General features: G+C 45.1%; 1 protein-coding gene across 1 annotated transcript; it reads right to left on the reverse strand.

Annotated features, from left to right (window-relative positions):
* Positions 1-781: 781 nt before the first annotated feature.
* LOC127755727 (uncharacterized) lies at positions 782-21,675 on the reverse strand. Its single transcript, XM_052281394.1, has 3 exons — positions 21,460-21,675; positions 2,156-2,218; positions 782-2,062 (listed from the first exon to the last, which is right to left on the reverse strand). Exons 1-3 carry the CDS (start codon positions 21,673-21,675, stop codon positions 782-784), a joined length of 1,560 nt encoding a protein of 519 aa, XP_052137354.1.
* Positions 21,676-21,782: the final 107 nt, after the last annotated feature.

A 21,782-nucleotide genomic window follows, 5' to 3' on the forward strand; every position in this document is an offset into this window, starting at 1 on the left:
GAGTGTATCGCCTGTGCAATTTTAGGAGATCACTCGGGGATAAGAAAAAAAAAACAAATCAGGTGATTGATAAAACGGAAAATTGTTGAGATAAATACCGCAAAGCAAAAGAATCATACGAGAAGTATTTCCAAACACATTTGCATCTTTCAGTTAACTAGAATTAAGCACGCACACACTATAATTATGAAATCAATTAAAAGCGTTAAAAAAATTCAAACTAGGTCTGATTAACTGATTGCAGAAACAACTGAGTTTTTGGATGGTACATCATAGTCTCATATGGGCTTTTCCTGCAGAAGTGAGACATTAGCACACGACCATACAGTACATCATACTACTAGCTAGGTGAAATAAGAATTGAAAGGAAAAAAACCTGAACTACAAGCTAGATTACAACAACAACGTCACCCTATGTAGATCAGTTCTTTTATGGTCGTTACGAAGGTAGTAAGATCTACTACACTTATTGTTGTCTACAAATGGTAGCACATACCTTATGATACCTCCTCAAAGATCATAAAAAAAACTTCTCCTGGACATAACATCTAGACCATATATCACATGCAAGAACATATACTCCCTCCGTTACAAAATATAAAGAGTTTTGGTTGGATTGGACATTTCCTAGCTAGTACTAGGAATCTCGATGGGCTGTCTATCTAGATTCGTAGTACTAGGTAGGACGTATTCCATCCAACCAAAACCACTTAATTATATTTTGGGACGGAGGAAGTAAGTCTCGTAGTCGGGACCTCGATCGTCGGTTAGCTAGCTATACCTAGTGGGATGCAGTAATTTTGTGCGTAGCTAACACAGACATACAACCCAATGCAGCAATCAGCAACGTCACCTTATTAACCTTGTCAAAGAGGGACAGTGCAGTGGTGACCACGCTATCCGTGCGGACGGCGCGGCGCTGCAGCGCCATCTGGCTAAGGTTGCCGACGAGCAGGGAAGCGACGGCGACGAGGCAGGCCTTCTCCGGCCAGCTGAAGGCACGGCCGCCATCAAGCGCCGAGTAGGACAGCATTACCGTGCCGAACGCCAGCGAATTCACCACTAGGGGCGCCACGGGCTGTCGCGACGATGACGATGAACAAAGGTGATCTTTGGTATCGTCTTGCCCACGACGGTCCGGCTCGTCCTCGTGCTCTTTCGCAAATATGGCACATGCGGCTATGACGTTAGTGGTCGGTGCCAATGCTGCCAAGCCACCTGCGATCTCAGCCGTGGCCACGAGCGCGGCGAGGCCGACCAACGCCAGCAGCGCGTCGGCGAGGACGCCGAGGAAATGGTTCACGACAACTGCCCTCGTGTGACGGAAGCACAGCGCCGGCGGCGACGTCGCAAGAAGCATCAGCGCAAGGCCGGCGGTAGACGCGTACAGCAGGAGGCATTCGACGGCGTCCACGCCGCCCAGATCATGGTGCCGGCGTTGAGCCGAGCCGGCCGGCCTGAAATGATCGGAGACGGCATGAGAAAGCAGCGCTACGTAGGTGGGGACTGTGACGCCGGCGGCGAGGCCGAAGTAGCGCCGGAGGTCATGCTCGTGAGCCTCGTACTGCGCCGCGCCCCAGGCGAAGCCGAAGCGGGCTCCATTGCGCACGACGGGGAAGAGGCTCGCGCCCACCGGCCCCAACGGCACGACCACGGCGAACGCGTACGCCTTGTCGGCGACGAGCACCAGCAGGCCGACCGGCGCGAGCATGAGCAGCGCGGACGACGCGTGGACCGCGGCGCAGAGCCGGTTGAGCAGCCGCCGCTCGACACGCCGCGTGGGCAGCGCCTTCGTCGCCGTCATCCTCGCCGCAGCACTCCACGAGAGCAGCAGCGACACCGCGCCCACCGCGAGGCACAGCACCGCAGTGGCGCCGAACGCGGCCGTGCCGACGCCGCGAGGGAGAGGATGAGCCCAGTGCAGGGAGCAAGCGGCGTGCAGTAGCCCCAGGCTCAGCACGAAGGTCGTGCCAAAGAACCGGACGAGCCGGGGGTGCTCCTGCGCGTACTCCGCGTCCGTGGTGAGCTCCACCACCGGCGGCTCATGATCCGTCGTCAATTCCTGATGCAGATCAAACATCGGAGATGAGAATATGAAATTTTTTGGGTCTGATTTCCGGGTATGGGATTATTACATACTCCATCGGCAACTAACCTTGGACGTATATATGCATTGACAAGTCGCCGGTCGTAGCAACTGAGATACTTCGCGGGCTCTCTTTTATTCTTGTCGGATGGCATCCATTTTTATTGTTTGTGTGTTCGGTAGCAATGCACATCTATCTACTAACTCCGTCCCAAAATAAGTGCAGCCGTGGATATGCGTGCCCAACGTTTGACCGTCCGTCTTATTTAAAAAATTTGTGAAAAATTTAAAAATATTTAATCATACATAAAGTACTATTCATGTTTTATCATCTAATAGCAATAAAAATACTAATCATAAAAAATTTTCAAATAAAACGAATGATCAAACGTTGAACGTGAATAGTACAAAACTGCATTTATTTTGGGACGAAGGGAGTATACTTCTGTAGCCGATGGGGAGACCCGCCAGCTTATTGGTCGAGCTGACAACCCTCCTATATATATAGTTATGACACGTGGCGCAAAGCAACGGGTGAAGACTCGCGTATGTCAAGAGTAACTCGGGAGATATCAGGAGAGAAGGAAAAAAATTAGGCATAGCGCATAGGCCTATCACCGTGATACGTGCACACGTCTGCCGTTTTGCCTCCTCGTGTCGATGGCAAGCAAACCATAGGCCTGTTTAAGGAAGCTTAAAAATTCTGAGAAATAGCTGGTTGGTAGTCAGCTTCTAAGAATTTAGAAAAGCTAGGTTTGTCAGCTTCTGTCTTCTTCTTGTTCATTTCCTTGATTCTACCACTACAATTTCTCAGAATCTATATCTACAGTTTCTTAGAACCTGAACCAAAAGCTAGATTGTTTGGGGAAGCTTGGAAAAGCTGCAGCAGTTAGAAATACCCCCAAACACGCCCCGGATTCGGTTGGGTTAGCTTGGTTGAGCGCTCAAGCCCAACAACAAATCATCAATATCTCTTTAGACCGTGTTCAGAAGGTAAGGCTGTGAACTCACCTCCTGAACACGCAAAAAGATCAATGTATTTTCTTATGATTAATTAAATATTTACTATTATTTTCAAGCAACTCTCGTATAGAAAATTTAAAAAAAAAACACACCGTTTAGCAATTTGCGTGCGAAAAACGAGGGAGGTGAGTTGGGAACTCATGAGGATGAAGTTCAAAAGAAATGAAAATTAATAAGTTCTTTTAGAACCAAAATAAATACCTTTATACACCTCACAAGTAAAAAAAGTCCGTCCAATTTTAAAACGTTAAAATCACATTTATATCTAATTGTTTGTATAAGTTCATTTCAAAATAAAATATCACATATTAAAAGATTTTTTTTCTTAATAAAATACTATCGTACGTAGTTTTATTTGATGGTATTCAGAATTATATGATTTGCTACACACTAGTGACACTACTAAGTCAGAGTTTAATACTCATTATAAAGTTTTTATCATAATCCATACACTAAATAACACCATAACAATATGCACGGGCTATAAACCAAGCGTGCCAACTGGCACGCTAAATTTCTAGTATATTTGACTTACGAGAGAACTGCTATACATAAGATGTTTTGCGATAGTTTTTAAGATCAATTGTTTCCGTTAATGGCTGCATGTTCCGGTATTCCTCTCATAGGCTGCTATAAAAACGATTTTTCTATACGAGAGCCCTTATAAGTTACAAGAGGACCGTAACATCTTGTGTCTGTAAAAATCGGAACCGCATTTTCATATACGGGCCACTTAAGGAGGTCACACGTAAAATGAGCTTATTTTTCCATGCGGTCCTCTTAATTGACCACATGCAAAATAAATTTTCGCTTGCGAGCCTCTTAATTAAGTGGACATTATGGGAAAATATCTCTTCTCTACAGATATTTTCTCCCCTCCTCTCTCTTTTCCCTCTCTACAACTTCAATTTTTTTTAAACTCCTGTCCACTCTCTCTCTATCTTGTCTCTTCCTTTCCTCTCCTCTCTTCTGCTCTCTCTCGTTTTCTCCTCTCTTCGCCTCCTTTGCTCTCTGCTCTCTTTCGTTTTCTTCTCTCTTCTCCATTCTTTGTACGGGTGGGAGTGGCAAGCAGCAACGCGTGCGCGACGAGGGCCCGCAGCGACAGGGGCACGTGTCAATCGGCGCGCGGATCCTCCGTCCTTGACCTCAGGAGCGGCGGGGGGAGCGGGTAGATCCGCCGCCACCGACCTCGGAAGTGAAGGCGATGGGCGGGTGGCGATGGCGGCCGGACCTGGTGGCCACTCCGCCCCCTATGCGCGCTGGCAGATTTGGCGCGGGAGGCACAGCGGCAGCGGATCTAGCACCGACGATGGCGGGAGTGGCGGCGGATCTGGCGTCGGCGATGATGGGAGCAGCGGCGGCGGCTCGATCGGCCGGCACTAGTGAAGGAGCGGGTAGTGGCAGGGCCTAGGGTTTGTTTGTTTTAAAAATATTATTTTTGCCTTTTTTTTTGCATGTGCTCCGCATAAGCACACGCATGAAAAAATCGCTATCTTTATAGACCATTTCGTGCAGATGGCTAGCTTAACCGCATGGGAAATTTGATTTTGACCGTTTGGGAAAATCTCTTTAGTAGTAGTGCTAGGTGAATGGCATGGTGCCATATCGTACAAATATTGTAACCAAACATCATCTGCATAGTATTTTTCTTTGACTTAGTCCTAAAATTATTTTTATGCCAGATGGGAAAAACACAAGATTTAAAGTGGTATATTTTTCTAATTCTACAGAAATTGAAAACAGGGAAAACGAGAAGAGGGGAAAAATTCATCCAAAACTTCTTGTTTATTTTCCTACAGAATTCATTATGGGAATGCAATCCTATGGAAATTTTCCTATCCTCTTCTTATGAATTAAATGGATCTATAGGAAAAAAAATCCTTTGGAAAACTAATCCTCCAAATTTGTTTTTGTCAATCCTCCATTTTTAAGGAACCCTTAGTCTCCACAATTTGTTGTAAAATAAGTTAACTTCTACTCTCTCCGTTTTATATTGATAAACATGTAGCATTATTATATCTATGCATGCGTGCAATTGAAGTATTTAAGCGCTCATTTCTTTTCCATGTGGAAGAGTTAAAGTTAATTTGCAAGTTTTCCAATTTTCTCCAACATATACTCGCATTAAATAAAATACATGGAAGGTAATTCTTGCTTTGTACTCCCTCTGTTCCATATTTATCATCATAGAGGATATCTTTATCTATCCTTAGTATGTCAATCAGCGAGTTTTATTCTATCAATACGTTTATTTACCCATATCCATCAATACTATTTTTCTATTAATAAGGAACACTTTGATATTTTTCTCTTCAAATTTTATTGCACACCTAAGGGTAAGGTTGAAGTTATTTTAGGATAGAGGGAGTAATTATTAACATATGATTTTCTAGGAAAAAACAAAAACCACAAGCACATTATGCATCGAAGGCTCCATATTTGAAAATTCATTTCTTTAAATTTATATTGCATACAACAATATTTCTGAAAATAAATATTATTGCATATAACTGAGTTATCAAGTGAGATTATTTGTTTGTTTGCATGTTGTTCTTATCAAGAATGGACAGCTTCCTTGTACTGGTGTCTACCAATTTAGTAGTACTATCGCCTCGTTATCAATTATGTAGTTCTAGAAAAACTATTTCCTACGTTTGCAATACTATCGCCTCGTTCTTGTAGTGTTCTTTTCATTTGCGTTACAGGGAACACATCTACAGCACGCAGGGTTATTATACTCAAATTTGTAAATTTGCTTTATCCACATTGCACTTAATCAATAGATTGATATCCCTCACCAAATCAGGTCATACGAGAGAGCGAGAGAGTGCCATGACATATGAGCTATTAGCTACAGCAGCAGCTAATGTCAAAGCAAAATGTCATGTCCACATATAAGTCCATTGCAAGACATTAGAGTGATCAAGAAAACGGACGCAGATCTACAACATTGCTGATGAAGTAGCATTGGCTAGCACCAGACTACTCCCTTCGTCCCATAAAAAAAACCAACCTAGTAGACACATCATAACACTACGAATCTGGACATACCTCTATCAAGATTCATTATATCAGAATATATCACATCCAGTTCTACATTCATTTTTGGACGAAGGGAGTATATGCCAATATCTATTACTGCATCAGCAGTACCGCAGACAATTTCCATCGCATCAAAATATATTATAAGAGCCAATCGGTTGCCAAAGTCGCTAATTAGTGAGAAGTCACGCTTGCGGGAGGTGGCGCGCAGCTAGTTGTTGGACGGTACGTAATATGCGTCAGTACGTATACTATAAACTTTACGTATATATACGAATGATGTTTATATGCATACAAATATTCTTTTATATCTTCGTCAATCTCTACAGAATTTATCGGCCCAGTCTTCGAAGATACTCATAGGGATAAGGTTTGCGTACGTACGTTCATAGGGGTGAGTGCACGTGCGTTGTGAGTGTCTGCGTTGTATTGTGTAATTTAAAAAAAATTCATTTATATGTATACATACCAAGTATATGTGTCTATATGTATAAAAAAATTATACATCAAAAGTGTATGTGTATGAATTTATGCATATATAAAAAATTATATACGTGTATATACCAAGTTTACACGTAAATAATTTTTATATATACGTATAAACTTTACATATTATGTATAAACATGCACGTATAGAGTGCGCGCGCGTGGCTGATCGCCCAACAACAGCTCCCAATACGTTGAGTACAAACGGGTCTCACATGAAGAAAATAAATACGTCACCAGTTAAACCTGTTAGGAAACCGCTGGCCTAGCCCGGTTGCCCACTAATTAGGTCTATCACTAAATATGGAAAGCACTCATAGCTATGCCTATATATAAGTGAATGAATGAAAGAGCTATATATTTGTGTCTCCACTTTTTAAGAATTATGCAATCTCTCTTAAAAACCTCTGTAGCAGGAGGGGTTGTATAATAAAACCAACCACTATGTTCATACAATTTAACTTGAAACAGCTAGCAACAAACATGACTATCTTGGCATGTTTCCAATTATTAATTGGTCGGCTATTTTTTTTTTCCTCTTTCGAGATGACCGGTGAACAACCCTTTGTTTAACTTCGATACCCTCGGTATATAAAATATGTCGATTACATTAAAAAAAAATAACGCCACCTTGAGGTAACTGCTTGACACAGCATCCTGCATATTCCTGCTAATCGAACAACTTTGGAACGTGGCCACGTTATCCAGCTGAAGGAAATTAACTAGCAATGGAGCGTCACATGCATCCTATTGCAATTATTTTTCGAAATAACTTGTGTTAATTACAAGTGCCAATCTATTAGAATATAAGAAGAGTTTGAATTCGAAACACAAATGTATGAAAACAGTAACGGGTCAGTAGTGCTGCGGCTGACCAGATGTCACTAGTATACAAAAGATTTTAAATCTTGGACGCCGGCCGCGGTAGATTCCAGGCGGATCGTAAGTGGCGCCTTCTGGAAAATAGGGCGACCGGTGCCGGGTTGTCGCCCGCACGGGAAAATGCATTATCTCGTGCGGGCGTCTTAATCCGACCGCATGAGATAATCCCCATTATCCACTTTTCGCGTGCGTGCATATTAAGTGGACCACACGCGAAAATATCTCTTCCTCTCACCCACTTCAAAATTTCCACACATCTTCTCCCTTCCTTTCCTTTTTTATTTTCACTCCTCTCTCTCTCTCACTTCCCACCTCTCTGTCTCTTTTTCCATCTCTTTCTCTTCTCCTCTCCTCTCCTCTCCGCAGGATGCGGCCGGCTCAGCGGCGCCGCCAACAAGCCGGCGGCCGGGAACGAGCGGGAGGCGACGAGGCGGCGACCGGACAGGCGTGGCGGCGAGCGGCTCGGTGGAAGGCGGCGGTGAGCTGCTCGAGCGTGACAGCGAGGGGTGACGGCAACCGGCCCCCGCCCAAATCCGGCTGCGGCGGCGGCGGCCATCCCCTGCCCGGATCTAGTGGCAGTGGCCGACCCCACCCAGATCCGTGCGGATCCGGCGGCTATGGCGTCCGGCGTGACGGTTGCGGTGGTGGGTGGGCTTGACGGCGGCGGGCTTGAGAGCGGCGGCGGCAGTTGGTCGCAGCGGCAAGGGGCGAAGGCAACTGGACCCGCCCGGATCCGGCGGCGGCGGCCATCCTCCGCCCGGATCTGGCGGTGATGGCATTCGGCGCGACGGTGGCGGCGAGGGGTGGGCTCGACGACGGCGGTCGGGAGTGGCGGTGGCAGCGTGACGATAGCGACGACGACGAGTTGCGATGGCTGGGTGTGTCAGTGGCGCGGCGACGGGAGGCGATTCTAGGGTTTGGGTTAGGGTTTTTTTTGATTTTTTTGATTTTATTTTTTTGTGTTTTTTTTTTTGCATGCGGGTGGTATAACTTGACGGCATGGGATAATCGATTATCCCGTGCAGTTGGGCCATCCGCACGTAAAAATATTGATTTTCACAGACCCCTGTGTCAGGGTCACGGGTTAGGGATACCCTTTACCCTTCGATATACGTCACATATCGATATGGCATGCCCGCGCATATACGGGCATTCTCTGCATACACTAAGAAAATCCTTCACGGAGTTTACAGAGGATAAGAGTCGTACTCGGACAGGACTGGGTCGTCAATGTATTGCGTAGGGTCCGATGTCTCCGAGTTCGACTTGGAAACCGCCTGACCTGTGATATAAAAGGGACCCCCTGGGAGGACCTAAGGCATCAAAGCTGAGATCCAACACAATCACCACAGCCTATGAAGTCGGAGCCTACAGGAGCCATATCGTCGGGAGAGCTAGTCGAACCTACTCGATTACGTTCTCGACGGTTTCACCGAGTTCCACTGTTCCCTTTTGTAACCTGTGATTTCCATCATATAATCCCATATCAACTGGATTAGGGCTATTACCTGTCAAGGGGCCTGAACCAGTATAAATCTTCGTTTTTTGTTTGCTCGATGTCGTATTACGTAGATCCTTGTACCAACGTACCCCAATACCCTCTATATCCGGTCTACGGGTATCACCCGTCGATAGTGGCGTGCCAGGTAGGGGGACTTGGTACTCAAGGTTCTACTATTACGTCATCCAGCTCCGTCGACAGCAGCATCAGCGTCAACCTCAACCAGGCAATCCCTGCCTCAACAATGCTGGTGTGGACTCAAGTCGGCGAAATCGTCTTCCCGGTTTACACCACGACGCCGATCTCAGCCGGTCCTACAATGACCGGAAACGAGAACACAGTGGCTACAACCCAAGACGATCCCATGTCGGAGGGTCCTCCCGCCAAAGCGGAGAACGGAACATCGACTACATCCAAGCTTGAGAAGAATTCTGCCGCGGCCAAACCTTGTCATTCTGACAAGAACCGCAAGCCGACGAGAATAACTTCCGAAGCGACAAGGTCCTGGTGTCCTATCCACAAAACCAGGAAACACACTTTGCAAGCTTGCCGGGTTTTTCTCAACGTCCATGCCGAAATTCGCGCCTGCAAAGAGCGTGGAATTCAGCGTATTTCTCCAACTCGTGATGTCTATTGTCCTATTCACAAGACAAAGAATCACGACCTCTCAAGCTGCAAGATCTTTCTCAGCGCTACAAAGACGTCATTTCCTAAGGTCCAACAGTTAGGCATACCCCTTAGAGATGAAGGCAAGGAACAAGAAACGCTGATCTCAGATCAATTCGTTGGCGAAATCAACATTGATTCCCACGAACCATCAGTCCTACATCTACTCGAAGACTATGGCCCATCGCCAACGAGTACGCCACGCGAGGTACTGGCTATCGACGGGACCAGCACATCAGCACATGTTAATGCGGAAGCGCAAAATCAAGTGACTACACCGGCCCAGCACATCAGGACCATCAACGCAATACTAAGGGAGACCCCTTAAGATCCCGTCCTAAACGATGACCTTGCACAATGGACGGAACGACTACGGGAGTCAGTAACCAACCTCAGCAATGCATTCGAAGAGGCCGCCGCTGCAGCACACCCAGAATAGCCACCAACTGACGGTGTCGATGGCGAAAATCCCGAACATCAGGAGTCACCCCATCAAGCTACCCCTCCACCTCGCGGCACCGTTGATCTCCGCGACCATCTCAATGGCCGCCGAGAGGCACGATGCACGCAAGACGACGGGAATCGCTCCCGACATCGCGTCTCTTCACGACATTGTGAAGAACGAGAGGGCCACTCGAACGAAGACCGAGACCGTGCTAATCACCACAACCGCCACAATCATGATGATCGCGAAAGGCGGATGCAAGGTGGTACTGGTCGAGGACACCGCCATAACGACGAGGACGACAGAGATCGGCGCCGGGACAACAACGGAGAACGACGACAGGATTCTCGAGAACCCAGCCGACGATCTCGTAATCCCACACCGGAACCAAGCGATCCATCGTCATCGTCATCATCTTCTTCATCCTCATCGTCAGACAGACATCCACGAAGGACACACGATCGCCGACAACCCACCGCCCCCAGCGCTGGGTGTAGAGCTTTCGGTCGTTCCCTGCGTGATGTCCGATGGCCTGAGAGATTCCGACCCGGAGCAATAGAGAAATACGATGGGAGTACTGACCCAGAAGAATTCCTTCAAGTCTACTCCACGGAACTCTACGCTGCCGGAGCAGATGACAACGCGTTGGCAAATTATCTGCCAACCGCATTAAAAGGCTCTGCACATTCATGGCTGATGCATCTCCCGCCCTACTCGATTTCTTCGTGGGCAGACTTGTGGCAGCAGTTCGTCACCAACTTCCAAGGAACCTACAAGCGCCACGCGATAGAAGACGACCTACATGCGTTGACACAGAACTCAGGTGAATCCTTGAGGGAATATGTTCGGCGCTTTAATGAGTGCAGAAATACAATCCCCGACATCACCGACGCTTCTGTAATTCGCGCCTTCAAGTCCGGTGTCCGAGATCGCTATACTACCCAGGAGTTGGCGACAAGACGCATCACAACCACTCGGAGATTATTCGAGATCGTTGAGCGATGCACCCACGTAGACGATGCGCTGAGACGCAAGAACGACAAGCCAAAGGCCGGGGGAGAAAAGAAACTAGCCACGAACGCACCCAAGTCAAGAAAGAAGAAAAATCGCAAGAGTGGGAAAAGGAAAGCTCAAGCGGAAGTTCTCGCAGCAGAATACACGAACCCACCCAAGCGCCCAGACCCACAAGGTAGCAATGCAAAGAAAACATGGTGCCCCATACACAAGACGAACAGACATTCTTTGGAAGATTGCCTTGTTTTCAAAAAGTCGCTCGAGAAGCACATGGCGTTTGAAAAAGGCAAGCGAGTACGAGTGATCGAGAAGGATGCGGAGGCGGCTGCTCAGGAATTGGATTCAGCATATCCAGACTCTGACCTCCACGTCCCGCACATTTTCGGAGGCTCCACAGCGTACTCCTCAAAACGAGAATACAAGAAAGTGGAACGTGAAGTCTATTCGACATCGCAGGGGCTGCACCGAAGATGAAGTGGTCTGAACAGAAGATTGAATTTTCGGAAGAAGACCATCCCAATACTACTGTCATCCCAGGACGCTATCCGATCGTGGTCGAACCCACTATTCGGAACATCAAGGCCGCGCGGGTTCTCATCGACGGTGTCAGCTCAATCAACCTTCTCTTCACCAGCACCTTGGACGCGATGGGAATCCCACGAAGCGAATTGACACCTACCGATCAACCCTTCCATGGAATTACTCCCCAATCGTTGTCCAAACCATTGGGCAAAATTACGTTGCCTGTGACTTTCGGCCAAGCAAACAACTTCTGAACAGAGGAGATCACCTTTGATGTCGCTGAATTCGATACAGCATATAACGCCATCATCGGGAGAACTGCACTTGCGAAGTTCATGGCCGCATCTCACTACGCGTATCAAGTGCTCAAGATGCCGGGACCAAAAGGAACAATCACTATTCAAGGGAACGCTAAGCTAGCGGTACAGTGCGACAACGGAGCCTCGACATGGTCGAGCACACGCCCAGCCCACCCGCTACAACTGAGCAACCCAAGAAAGTGGCCAAGACAAACAAGACGCCGAAACCAGACAGCGCGATCAAGATCGTTCCACTCTCTAGTGCCAACCCCGACAAGACCGTCAAGATCGGGGCATCACTAAGCGAGAAATAGGAATTTACGCTCATCACCTTCCTCCGCGACAATGCTGATGTGTTCGCTTGGCAGCCGTCCGACATGCCGGGGGTCCCCAGGAAGGTGATCGAGCACAAACTCATGGTGCGACCCGATGCCAAGCCAGTAAAGCAAAGACTGCGGCGATTTGCACCAGACCGAAAACAAGCTATACGAGAAGAGCTCGACAAACTTCTCAAAGCTGGCTTATCAGAGAGGTACTTCATCCAGAGTGGCTAGCCAATCCAGTCATGGTGCGGAAGGCCAACGGAAAATGGAGAATGTGCGTCGATTTCACCGACCTCAACAAGGCGTGTCCCAAGGATCACTTCCCTCTCCCTCGAATTGATCAGCTGGTGGACTCAACAGCCGGTTGTGAGCTGTTGAGCTTTCTCGATGCTTACTCGGGCTACCACCAAATCAGCATGGCGAAAGAGGACGAAGAGAAGACAGCATTCATCACGCCGTTCAGGGTATTTTGCTATGTTAAGATGCCATTCGGACTGATAACCGCAGGGAATACTTTCCAGCGCACGGTCCAGGGCGCACTTAGCGACCAGCTCGGCAACAACGTCGAGGCATATGTCGACGACATCGTTGTCAAGACTAAGACAAGCGACTCATTGATTGACGATCTACGGGAAACGTTCGACAACCTCCGACGATATCGCCTCATGCTCAATCCAGAGAAGTGCACGTTCGGAGTACCGTCGGGCAAGCTGCTCGGTTTCCTCGTCTCTAGCAGAGGAATAGAAACAAATGCCGAGAAGATCAAAGCAATCGAGAACATGAAGTCGCCCACAAGACTCAAGGAAGTACAAAAGCTAACCGGATGCATGGCAGCACTAAGCAGGTTCGTCGCTAGGATGGGAGAACGAGGACAGCCCTTCTTCGCCCTGCTGAAGAACCAAGACAAATTTGTATGGACACAGGAAGCCGAAGAGGCATTTATTGCACTCAAGCGCTACCTATCAAACCCCCTGTACTCATTGCTCCCTAACCTAATGAAGAATTATTCCTCTATATTGCTACCACACCTTATTCGGTTAGCACTGTCATTGTTGTCGAGAGAGAGAAAATACAACGATCAGTTTACTACGTCAGCGAAGCTCTCCATGACGCAAAGACAAGATATCCACAGATACAAAAATTGCTTTACGCGGTAATCATGACATCAAGAAAGCTGCGTCACTACTTTCAGGCCCACAAAGTCACAGTTGTCTCATCTTTCCCCCTCGGTGAAGTCGTGAGGAACAAAGACGTTGTCGGTCGCATTGCGAAGTGGGTAGTCGAGCTAAGCCAGTTTGACGTCCACTTTGTGCCACGAACAGCCATCAAGTCCCAGGTACTCGCCGACTTCGTAGCAAATTGGACGATGCCTGACAACAAATCAGATAACCAAATTGACAACGAAACGTGGACAATGGCGTTCGATGGCGCACTCAACAGCCAAGGAGTAGGGGCAGGATTCATCTTGACATCTCCTTCCGGAGATCAATTCAAGCATGCAATCCACCTCAACTTCAGGGCAACCAATAACACAGCCGAGTACGAAGGACTACTCACCGGGATAAGAGCCCAGCCGCACTTGGGGTCAAACGACTGATCGTGAAAGGGGACTCCGAACTAGTCGCGAACCAGGTGCACAAAGATTATAAATGCTCTAACCCCGAATTGTCCAAGTATCTCGCAGAAGTCAGGAAGCTGGAGAAAAGGTTCGATGGGATCGAGGTCCGACATGTATACCACAAGGACAACATCGAGCCTGACGATCTAGCACGGCGCGTGTCCAGACGGGAACCGCTCGAGCCCGGCACTTTTCTGGACATCCTGACAAAACCATCAGTAAAAGAGGTCAGCGGCCAAATTAACCCAGATACCTCTGACATCAGCTCGGAGGCCACAGAGGCAGAACGCGCCGTTGCCGATATCGAGACCACAGACGACTGGCGCACCCCACTAATCAAATTCATCAACAGCGAAGAGTTGCCCGAGGACGACGCAGAGGCTGAGAAAATAACCTGTAAGGCAAAGATCTATTGCACGATCGACAACGATCTATACAAGAAAGCGCCAAACGGGATACTTCTCAAATGCGTCTCGTCCGATGATGGCAGACCCCTCCTCCTTGATATACACGAAGGCATCTATGGGTCACACACCGCCGGTCGGACGTTTGTCGGGAAAGCTTTCTGACAAGGGTTTTTCTGGCCAACCGCCCTCAAAGATGCATGCGACATAGTCCAGCGGTGTGAAGCCTGTCAATTCCACAGCAAACACACAAAGCTACCCGCACAAGCGCTGCAGACTATCCCTCTTACTTGGCCGTTCTCGTGCTGGGGGCTAGATATACTCGGGCCATTCCCATGAGGACAGGGCGGCTACAGGTTCCTATTCGTGGCAATCGACAAATTCACTAAATGGATCGAAGCGATACCCACGGGGGAAATTAAGGATGACAACGCCATCAAATTCATCAAAGGGATATTTTGCAGATACGGACTACCACATCGCATCATCACTGACAACGGCTCCCAGTTCATCAGCGCCGATATCCAGGATTACTGTATCAGGCTGGGAGTCAAGATATGTTTCGCTTCGGTCTCTCATCCTCAAAGCAACGGGCAAGTCGAGAGGGCAAACGGCATAGTACTACAAGGGATCAAGACCCGTGTCTACAACAGGCTCATGTCACACGACAAGAAATGGGTTGAAGAACTCCCATCAGTACTATGGGCTGTACGCACCACACCGACAACGTCTAACAAAGAAACACCCTTCTTCCTCGTGTACGGCTCTGAGGCCATGCTCCCCAGCGAGCTACGACATCAAAGTACATGAGTACAGAGGTATCCCGGCGAGGATCAGGAGGAGCTGAGAAACAATGATGTGAATCTACTCGAAGAACATCGCGAACAAGTTGCCGTCCGAGCAGTCGGTTACCAACAGGCCCTCCGCCGTTACCACGAGAAGCGCATCCGAGCACGCATACTTTCGATCGGCGACTACGTCCTCCGACGGGTTCAAAGCCAAGCAGGGCGAAACAAGCTCTCACCCAAATGGGAAGGACCTTACACGATCACACAAGTCTTGCGGCCAGGCGCATTCAAAATTGCAAACGGCGATGGCCGCGAGTTGGCAAATTCTTGGAACATTGACCAACTACGTAAATTCTATGTATGAGTCAATACAATCCATACCTGTAAGACACCTTACATGTCACGCCCAGAAATTCACTAGTAATTTCCGAACTCATTTGTGCATAAAATCCTCGTCCAGGAATCAGCCGAGGTACAGAAACTGACAATTTAATATACAGATTCATCAATAACTAAAGCGAATAAATACTTACATAAGAGGCACTTAGTCCTCACCATGAAGAAAACGACAGCGGAAAAATAAAACCTAGCGAGCTTCAGCTCCACTCCCACAGGCAGCTCAACTGGGATATAAGCCAAACGTCTTCTCCTTCTGAATCCTTTTTCTTCAACTGAGGTTTGATGATTATTGCAAGGTGAGCATATGACATACTCAGCAAGCTACACAGCAAGTATGCAAGTGCACAAGGATACCAAAGAATGGCATAATATAGGGCTTATTTGCAAAAGCAGCATTTAGCAAACTTTTGAGAATTGTAAAACAGTAGAGCAATTAATCATCAATATTAATCAACACGGTACAACATACCCATGCTGCACAGGCCCAACCATCCTGAACAACCATACCCGGCTATACAGATCTATCTCCAAACCAGGAATGTACCATTCCAAACCAGGAGCTAATCAAATTATTACCAGTTATAGCATCTTTTATTATGGTGAGAAGTGTGAGACTAATCACGAAAGACATTGTTAGACCCGCCCATAACCGCGGACACGGCTATTCGAATAGTTTTACTCTGGCTAGAGGTGTACCACTGTACCCACAAGACACAGCCCCACGACATGTCACCATGCGAACCACGAACCAAAAATTTTACAATTAAGCTTGAATCAACAATAAAAATTCATGATTTCATACGATTTATAATGCAACATCTTTACCCGCACATAGGTTGAAGAATAAACACTAAACACATATACCTATTGCATTTATCACTCTTTCTCAAATAACCTTTAGCACAAAATAATCAAGAGAATTTTTTAACCTTTTCTTTTCTTGAGCCTTTTTGCTCATATTTTTCTCTTTTGTATTCCGGGTACGTCCCTGTCGTCAAGACTGTTTTCAGAGATTCGGCACCCATTATTTTGCTCACATCGAATACGTCCTTGTCGTCAAGACTATTTCCAAGGATTCGGTATTCATTTTTTATATTTTTTATTCTCTTTTTACAATGAACAATTAAAGCTATTTAAGGAATAACAATTCAATAAAGCATATATATATATAGCATTTAAGAATCAAACCATATGCTAGACTCAACATTGCATATTTGCTTAATTCAAGTAGAATTTAAATGTCATGCATCATCTCCCTTAAAAGCAAAATCTAAATCTCATGAAAAGACTAGAATACATACAAGCTATGCTTGAGACAAATAAACCTTCAAAGTATTGCTAGCATGCATAAACAAAGCTCTCATTTATCAATTTTTCTCATTGTCATATTTTTGCTTGATAAAACCATGAGGTACAAACTCCCCCTCAAACCATGCCAAAAGGATGAATTATGCCCAATTCACCACGAAGAAAAGCAAAGCGATTAGAATCCAAAGTTTTAGTGAAAATATCAGCAAGTTGCAACTTTGTGTCCAAAAACTGCAATTCAACATCTCCTTTTTCCACATGATCCCTCAAAAAATGAAAACGAATATCAATGTGCTTTGTGCGTGAGTGTTGAATAGGATTCTTAGCAATGTTAATAGCACTTGTATTGTCACAAAAGAGAGGTACTTTCTCAAAAGTAAGACCATAATCTTTCAAAGTAGATAAAAGCCAAAGAATCTATGAACAACAACTAGCAGCAACAACATATTCAGATTCAATAGTTGATTGAGCAACACTAGATTGTTTCCTAGAAGACCATGCAATTAATGATGTACCAAGAAAATGACATGTTCCACTAGTACTTTTCCTATCAATTCTACAACCACCAAAATCAGCATCGGAATATCCACTCAAGCATATAGAAGATGAAGTAGAATACCAAATTCCAAACTCAAGTGTATGATTCAAATACCTCATTATACGCTTAACCGCTTGACGATATGAAGCACGAGGAGAAGCTTGAAAGCGCGCACACAAAGAAACAGCAAATTGTGTGACTGGCCTAGAAGCAGTTAGATACAACAAAGATCCAATCATACTTTTATACTCCTTTTGATCAATAGCTTCACCATCTTCATCAGGATCTAACACAGCTGTAGAACCAATTGGCTTGCAATTCTCCATCTTGAACCGTCTTAAAAGATCCTTCGTGTACTTCGTTTGATGCACAAAAGTACCTTGAGGTGTTTGCTTAATTTGCAATCCCAAAAAGTATGATAACTCACCCATCATGCTCATTTCAAATTCCCTGCGCATAGTCTCAGCAAACTCTACAACCAAAGCGTGAGTTGAACAACCAAAGATGATATCATCCACATAAATCTAAACAAAAATTTGATTATCACCATGCTTAAGAACAAAAAGCGTTTTGTCAACCTTTCCCATCGTAAAACCTTTTGCAAGCAAAAAGTTCTTAAGCCTATCATACCATGCTCTAGGTGCTTGTTTTAAGCCATACAAAGCTTTAGACAATTTAAAAACATGGTTGGGAAAATCAGGATTTTCAAAACCTGGTGGTTGTTTGATATAAACTTCCTCCTGTATAAAACCATTTAGAAAAGCACTTTTCACGTCCATTTGATACAATTTAAAACCTTTTGAAGCAGCAAAAGCCAACAAAAGTCTAATTGCCTCAATTCTAGCAACAGGAGCAAAAGTTTCATCAAAATCTAAACCCTCCACCTGAGTAAAACCTTGAGCAACAAGTCTAGCTTTATTTCTCACAATCAAACCATCCTCATTTTGTTTATTTTTGAAAACCCACTTGGTTCCAATAATATTATGTGCAGAAGGTGGTTCAACTAAAGTCCAAACTTTGTTTTTCTCAAAATTTTCAAGTTCTTCATGCATGGCGTTAATCCACGATTCATCAGTTAATGCATGAGTGACATCTTTGGGTTCAAAAGAAGCAACAAATGCAGAATTTGCACAAACATCATGAGTCGTTACCTTAGACCTTGTAGTCCGCTCACCTATATTACCAATGATTTGTTCCGGCGGATGTCGTCGTTGAATGTGCAAAGGAGCAGCGACTTCTGAAGTTGATTTACGTTCTGTATCAGTACTGGTCGAAGTTGTAATCTCCGGAGGACCATTTTGATCAGCATCAACAGTACCGGAACCCGATGAACCTGGCCGGTCTGACCGCACCTCCTGTGCCAGTTTGACCGGAGGTGTGCCGGCGGTCTGACCGGCCTGGCGCCCGGTCTGACTGGCTGAGCCGACCTCGTCATCGTCGTTGTCGTCGCTCTCGTCTTCAAAAATACGACCATCCTCCCCCTGAACCTGTGACAGTGTACCTACAATATCGGGTCTAGTACCTGGACTAGCCTCATCAAAAGAAACTTCGCAAGTCTCAACGATTTTGTTAGTCTCCAATATATGTACACGATAGCCACGAGTATGTGCGGGGTAGCCAAGAAACAATCCATCAGTAGAACGTGCCTCAAACTTATCCAAATTTTCAGATTTCAAGATAAAGCACTTGTAACCAAAAACAAGCAAATGTGAAACTTTGGGTTATCGTCCAAATCGAAGTTCATAAGAAGATTCTCCAAGTTTTGATCTCAAGAAAACCCGATTTGAAATATAGCATGCAGTGTTAATTGCCTCGGCCCAAAATTTTCTAGGAGTTTTATATTCATCCAACATCGTTCTAGCCATCTCAACCAAAACACGGTTTTTCCTTTCAACAACACCGTTTTGTTGCGGAACACGAGGAGAAAAAAATTCATGTTCAAGACCTCTTTCGTTGCAAAATTGTTCAAAAGAAGCATTTTTAAACTCACCACCATTATCACTTCGAATTCTTTTCAAAGAACCAGGAAATTCAAGATCCAATTGAAGAAACAAACCACGAAAGTGTTGAAAAGCTTCATCCTTAGTTGCCATAAGGAAAACCCAAGAATATCGAGAAAAATTGTCAACAATAACCAAAACATACCACTTTCTTCCAACAGATTGCACTCTAGCTAGACCAACAGTGTCCATAGCTGTCCCGGTGCATCCGTCATCACAGAAACAATAGGAGCATGTGAAGAAGCAACCATCTTAGCATGACGACACGGTGTACAAACCAAATCAAGATCTTTCTTAAGTTTAGGCAAACCACGAACAAGATCCAAACCACTTAACCTAGTGAGATGATCAAAACCAACATGTCCAAGTCTACGATGCCAAAACATCACATCTTTATCAAACTTAGCAACCAAACATGTTATCACTGGTGAAACAGGATTTTCAAAATCAGCTTTAAACACTCTTCCATAGCGAGAAATATTCAACACAGAATCACCGCAAGAATTAAAAACTTTACTTCCAGTTTTCTTAAAGTGAACCTTAAAATTTTCATCAACAATTTGTGAAACTGAAAGCAAATTATACTTTAAGTCCTCAACCAAAGCTACATTCTTCAATTCAAATTTTTCATTTACCTTAACCAAACCTGTAGCGAGAACAGCACTAGTAGAAGCATCACCAAAGATAATCGATTCAGTCTTGCATGCCTTTTTGAGGGAGAAGAACCAATCTTTATCACCGGTCATGTGCCGCGAACAACCGGAATCCACGATCCACACGTTCTCCTTCTGCTCCACCAAAGCCTACACACAAACAGAAGTCGAAGCCTCAGTACTGGGGTTAGATGATAATAAAAATTTAGGAATCCAGTACTGAGACACACGACCAGAAGATCCAATAGGCATATATCCATGTGCAAAATCAATTTGAGAATTTTTACAAAAATTCCTCCGAGGCCGGTCTGGCCAAGGTACAGTAGCCAGTCTGACCGGGGGCCGGTCTGACCACCTTTGTACCGCCGGTCTGACCGGTGCCTGGTCTGACCTTCGCTCAGTAGCTGGTCTGACCGCCGGACCCACTACGGTCTGACCGGTTTCATCGAGGGAAAACCAGATTTTTGCCACTTTGATTTTGCAAAAGCAATCTCTCTATCCTTTTTCTGTTTATGAGCTAATCTGAAACAAAAACCAACAATATGTCCATCTTTGCCACAAAAAGAACAAGTATATTTTTCATGATGTTTAGACACATTGATAGAATTAGAAGACTTAGCAACACAAGCAACAATAGGAGGTTTTGCATGCACAACATTGGATTTTGAAGAAAATACACTCAAGGTAGACATGATACCAGCAAATTTAAACACAGTTTTATTAGTATCAGGTTTAACCAAAATCTCACCACTTCTAGCACCAACACCTAACACAACAGGAGGATGTCTAGAATTATGAGCATAAGGATTAAAACCTAATCCACGGTTATGTGTGCTAACCTTAGATTGATCTAAAATCATGTTGAGGTTCTTTTTACCATCAGAAAATCTTAGCAAAGAATTTTTCAAATAAGAAACCTCTTTTTCCAAATTAGCACAATTTTCACAATCTACCATGACACCTTTGCTTTTACGACATTTGGGGCAAGAAAGCACTTCATTGGTTTTCACAACATCTTCCATGTACTCAACATGACCTAAAGCATCTTTCAGTTTCATCTTATTCAAAGTACATGTTGAGCAATCCAAAACATCATGAGGTTGTTTTAACTTTTTAGCACAAATCATGTTAAACAACAAACTAGCATAAAAGCAATTTGTTATTTTTGCAACAACCTTTTAGTTAAAAACAACTCATCTAGAGTGTGTGTGTGCAAAGCAAAACTACAAGCAAGAGAAGATTTATTTTTGAAGTCATGTGCAACATTAACCTCTCTAATTTTTGAAATCTCATTCATTAAAACCTCACAAATTTTGCAATCATCATCATTGGGAATAAGAGATTTTAATCTAGCAATTTCAGAATTAAGAGATTCAATGATAAATTCCTGTTTTCTATACATCTTCTCACACTTCATATTTTTTGCACTCAAAATATTAATAGCTTCTTCAAAAACACTTACCTCATGATATTCATACTCTGAATTCGATTCACCACGTGCCATGAAGCAAACACTGCAGATGTTCTTTCCCTTCTCTTCATCTCCACTCTCACCATCTACATCGCTTAGTGGCTCAAATGCGGCATAGACTTGATCAAAAGCCTTCCTGAGATTATCCTTGAACTTCCTCCCTTGGGATGTACCCTTCGGCTTGTTGTTTGTTGGTTTTCTCACCATCTTTGTCTTCTCTTTTGCCTCTCCCAAGCTTAGGACAATGTGAACGAAGATGATCAATTGAACCACATTCAAAGCAACGATTTGGACCACCTCTTTTCCTGTTCCTG

This window comes from Oryza glaberrima, chromosome 11 (assembly GCF_000147395.1).
Source record: "Oryza glaberrima chromosome 11, OglaRS2, whole genome shotgun sequence".
Classification (NCBI taxonomy): Eukaryota; Viridiplantae; Streptophyta; class Magnoliopsida; order Poales; family Poaceae; genus Oryza; species Oryza glaberrima.